At 47.0% G+C, this 5,325-nt stretch overlaps 1 protein-coding gene across 1 annotated transcript in view; it reads right to left on the bottom strand.

Moving 5' to 3' along the window:
* Positions 1-183, bottom strand: part of lrig3 (leucine-rich repeats and immunoglobulin-like domains 3) — a 21,912-nt gene extending 21,729 nt beyond the window's left edge. Inside the window, exon 1 of the mRNA XM_056587628.1 lies at positions 61-183. Within this exon, the coding sequence (XP_056443603.1) occupies positions 61-183 (123 nt within the window). The remainder of the gene's footprint in view (positions 1-60) is intronic.
* Between the last annotated feature and the right edge of the window lie 5,142 nt (positions 184-5,325).

Raw genomic sequence — 5,325 nt, 5'->3', positions numbered from 1 at the left:
CCTGACAGGGGGGGGAGGGGGTCCTTCAGAAGTCAGGGAGCCCCCCCCCCCCCCCCTCACAGGCAGTCGGGGGGGTCCCGGGATGGTGTTTAGCTGGGAAGCACAGGTAAACAGGCAGGTGTGGAGGAGGCTCCAATCAGTGTGTTTCTTCAGGAAAAGTTTGGCTTTAATCGTTCCCCACATGGCTGCTGCTCGCGGCTGTGGGAGCCTCCGAGGCAGAGAGAGGCTATTCCTGGTAGCTACTGACCCCTAGGGGCACAACAGCTTATGTTTGACGGCAGCACCGGGTCTCGTTCGTTTGCATCAGGGAACGGCTAACTGTTTGGCTAAATGAAGTCTGAATCCCGACTGATCCCTGAGTATTTAATCACTGTTAAATGGTATTATTATTTATTTATACTGTTTGCCCTGTTTGTCCATACTTTAGCATTTACTTTAGCATCTATTTTTGTTTTCCCTCCGTACTACTTTGTATTTTTATTTTATTGTATTATGTCCTGTGTATTCCACTGCTGCTGTGCTGTTACACAGGAATAATAAAGCTCTCTCTCTCTGTCTCTCTCTCTCTTTCTCCCTCTTTTCTCTCTCTCTCCCTCTCTCTCTCTCTCTCCCTCTTTGCTCTCTCTCTCTCTCTCTCTCTCTCTCTCTCTCTCTCTCTCTCTCTCTCTCTCTCTCCTCTCCCTCTTCTCTCTCTCTCTCTCTCTCTCTCTCTCTCTCTCTCTCTCTCTCTCTCTCTCTCTCTCTCTCTCTCTCTCTCTCTCTCTCTCTCTCTCTCTCTCTCTCTCTCTCTCTCTCTCATCAGCAGTGTTTTTTTGCTATGTTGTTGATTCACAGTGGTGTCTCACTGTGGTTATACATCCTGTTATCACACTATGGGTTCAACCGAAGAGTCCTCAGACGAAGGTTGGTCTGTATTTGGTATTCAAGTACGCCACAACAGCAGTACACCAGTGTACTTCATACTATATTAATAAACCACAGGGAGGTTGAGAACCTCTACCTCTGAAATGCAATTTTACAACATCTCCACCTGGGTTTTCCACTGCGAACCTCGACGTGAAACGCTGTATTTGTTTGAACTATCGACTCCTAGATAGCCAACCGCGGTACAAGATTTCCCGAAGGGGCTTCGAATGCTGATTCGGTGGAGTTCAATAAATACCTCCATTTCGTTTACCGGTAAATATGTTTTTAATTGTTTCAGACTAGAAACAGGCAAACGACAGACTGAGGGCAGGAGCCCTTTCCCAGCATGCCTTAATTGGCTCGCAGCTAGTTAGTCGTTAAAAGTTAATTGAAGTTGTACCCTAATCTATTTCAGCAACAAGGCTGTCTGCATACATAATTAAGCAGTATCACGCGATAGGGAGTTGTGCGGTGCTGAACTCCGGCAGGGCTGGGATTCGGTCGTTGGTGAAAACGCTGCAGGCCCGTATAGCTGAAGATAATCACGGCGTGCTGATGTTCAGCATCACAGCACGACCCCGAGTCTGATATTGCTTTTACCCAACAGTTCCAAAAGCGCTTTTTATAAGTTAACAAAAACAGTGAAAGTAATATGAAGAATAACAGCTAATGGTTTGTTTGTAAAATTCTTTATTTGGCTCCGCCCATAAAAATAGTTCTACCGCAGGGTTGGTTTAGGACCAAGCACAACATTAACGTTTTTACGCACACTAGCTTGATACTTTGTGTAGGTCTTCATGTTACTTTAAGCTATGTAGGCTACTTTTATCGTATGTTTCAATGTATTGATGAAATATGAAATTGCTGACAGTCTCTTTTCTGGCAATTGTGATGCCGATGAGTGTACGAATGTACAGTAATTAACGGTTAAAATAAGCACCTGTAAGGCGGAGTGATACATGTGAGGGGAAAAGTCCCGGAGCTGGTGCACTCTATTTCAGCACTCAGGGAATGCCTCTTATCCAATCAAATGCCAATGTCGGAATAATAGCCATCAAACCAGCTAGGAGATGTCTCGCATCGCATGCAGCCAACGCCGTTCCAGAATAAATTTCTGTAGTAGCTTTTCTTACCGAAGTACACTTTATAATATCTTTATTTAATAAAGTCATACAGTAATTTTGTGCTTTTATATGAAATAGTCGGAGCGTATATGAGACTATTGGCAATTAGTTGCATAGTTCAAAGCACGCATTGGGCCGAAAATGATAGAGACAAAAGTGACGTACAATGAGTCGTGACTGGTCTATGATTCATTGGGCATGTTGCCACCTAGCGGCCCGGCCGTGTAACAACACAACAACGCCTAAAAACCGCACTGTAATCCCCTAAATTGTTTTATGTTTGTGCATTAAAGCAGACATTCGGTGTTGTGTGGCAACAAAGAGATAGTTAATTTCCTGTAACCAGCATTACTTGTAATATACATGTGTGTGTTTGTGTATGTGTATGTATGTGTATGTGTATGTCTGGGAGTGTGTTAGTGTGCGTGTGTGTGTGTGTGTTTCATGGAGTTGGAGGAAGATATACCCGGATGAGATCTGCTCATTAATATAGAATCTGGGACGACCCTGAAGACAACCAAATACAAAAAAAAACATTGAACTTCAGGACATGAGGAATGGATTGATTGACAGATCTAATGATTGCCTGCAGATAATTATAATTGATTGATTTATAGATTGATTGATAAATAAATATAAATATAAATATAAATATAAATATAAACTAAATAGCACACTCCCTACATGGATGGGTATGGTTTGTTTGTGTGTGTGCTTTGTGCTTTGTGTGTGCTTTGTGTGTGTGTGTGCTTTGTGTGCTTTGTGTGCTTTGTGTGTGTGTGTGTGTGTGTGTGTGTGTGTGTGTGTGTGTGTGTGTGTGTGTGTGTGTGTGTGTTTGTGTGTGAAAAGGAGAGTGAGGGAGAGGAAGAGATTGGTAGAAGCCGGGGGAGTTAGAGATCGAGAGAGAGAGAAATACAGCGAGAGAGAGAGCAACTTCGATTGAGACTGGGATAAGTGAGAATGAGAGTTACAGAGAGAGAGAGAGTGAGAGTTAGAGAGAGAGAGTGAGAGTTAGAGAGAGAGAGACAGAGAGACATAGAGAGCGAAAGCGAGTGAGAGAGAGATAAAGAGACCGTGAGCGAGATATAGAGAGAGAAAGCGAGAGAGAGAGCGAGGGCGAGAGCGCGTGCGCGCGCGAGAGAGAGATAAAGATAAAAAGAGAGAGAGGGCGAGAGCGTGCGGGAGAGAGATAAAGACAGAGGGGGAGCTCTTGGGATTCCTACAGGTCAGCCTAGATTTGCCCCCTGGCGACAGGGCGGATCAGGATCAAAGCCCGGCAATGGCGGTTTCTGCCTGTTCGGTCTAAGCCCCGCCCCTTTCCTTCGCCCCACCCCGCCCTGCTTTCCATTCAGTAACAGTAACACACACTCACAGTGGGGGATCAGTCCTCCCTGTACAGGACTCCCAGGATCAATGCTTCCTTTATGTGGAGAAAGACTCTTTGGTTTTTGTTTACCTTCCTGGGCTGGCCTGGCCTGGGGGAGAACCAATCATCATCCAGGAACAGGGGTGTCTAGTACCACCCCATTGGTCGGTCTCACCGGACCAATAGGGTGGGACCGGGACATGTCTTGTGATATGAGTCATGAGGGGCAGGGGTTTGGGGCACTCTAGGGAATGTGTACAACTGGATTAAAGTCATCCAGCTGAACCAGTGTTGAGGAAATTCACTGACTTTTTCCAAAGCGACTTTGCAGGGTCAAAGAGTTGCTAAACAGCTTGCAAAAGAGTCAAGACTCACTGGTTCACCTAGACTCTGCCTACACACCCTCCCCCCCACCCCTTTTTTTACGCACTTGTTATATGTTCTAGGTCCTGTGATTTAGCATAGCCATAGTACTTAGCATTTTGTATCATCTTATCCTAGCTATCTTTGTTGTATACGAGGAATGGGTTGACCTAGCGATTGTTAGTGTTTGGCACTTGTTTCTATGAACCTTAATGTACCGACACAGCGATCTATTGTTTTTTCTATTTCTTCTGACAAATGTACCTATTGTAAGTCGTCTTGGTTAAAGGTGGCTGCTAAATGCCCTGGATGGAAATGACGAAGCCGACTTGTTCAGGGATGAAAGCTGACACCGAGGATTGAACACAGATCAGCAGGGAGTCAAACAACCATAGCCACCATAGGCTAAAGAAAAACGACATTACCCAAGGGGCAACACACAGATAATCCTGCAACCCAAACAAGACTCAGATCTTAATGCAATCCATCATCACTGCATCGTTCAATTAGTATTAATTCCCACCATCTGTCCATCCATCCCCCCCCCCCACCCCCCAATTTCCACCCATCTGTCATGTCCTTCAAAGCATGCATCGGTCGTTCTTTTGTCATCCATTCATTCATGCGTCAATCCATTCATTCATCCATCCATCCATCCATCCATCATGCTATCTTTCCAGCCCCCCGTCTATAAATCTGTCCGTCCGTTCTCTCATTCAGCCAGGCACATTGCGTTAGGTATGAACCTTAAATAGAACAGAGGACGCCTCGACACGAACCTACCCAGCTTAGAGGACACAGCACCCACGTGCTGAGTCACGAGCGCTGACTGCTCGGTTGATGCACGGGCGGCCACGTGACGCGAGTGCCTCGTAACGACCCGACGTCCCGGCTGCGGTTTCCCCTAGCAACGGGTATCATCCGAGTTCAAGATTTAATTAGAACGATTGCGATTGTTTTAAGGCATGATGGTTAAGAGATAAACAAATGTCCAATGATGCAGACAGTCCTTTTTGTTGGTGACAATCTGTCCCTAGGGGGTGTTCTTCATTTCCACGCGTCACTCTCACAAATAAACAAACAAACAAACAAACAAACAAACCCACAGCCACATATGGCCGTCGATGTCTGTTTGACTTAATCCCCAAACAGAGGTGGTCATGATGACCTACTTCGGATCACGGCCCAACAGAACATTTGTCGTATCTCCGACCGAAAATATTCAGGAAACACAACAGACAGGACACGAGGTATGACGCCGTGTTCCCCGGTGCCGCGCGCCAGTACCGTCCCATCCCTGCCCGCGCCCCCCCCCCCCCCCCCATCCCATCCATGGGCCTATTAAAGAGATCTCATCCCTCCCGCCAGCCCCCTGTATGGTGGGATGGAAAGCGAGACACACAGGCCCCGCCCACTGTACGCTCGGAGCCTTGGAGGAGGGTAGGCCCCGCCCACTGTACGCTCGGAGCCTGGGATCCGTGGGGCCACCCGGGTTACACCGCCCCCCGTCCGGCCCCGTGCGTCCCTACGTCACCGAGCGGCGGCGGCTTCCCCTGTGAGTGGATT

This window comes from Gadus chalcogrammus, chromosome 4 (genome assembly GCF_026213295.1).
Source record: "Gadus chalcogrammus isolate NIFS_2021 chromosome 4, NIFS_Gcha_1.0, whole genome shotgun sequence".
Classification (NCBI taxonomy): domain Eukaryota; kingdom Metazoa; phylum Chordata; class Actinopteri; order Gadiformes; family Gadidae; genus Gadus; species Gadus chalcogrammus.
The sequence above is the reverse complement of the archived record's forward strand: the minus strand, read 5'-3'. Positions and strand labels throughout refer to the sequence as shown.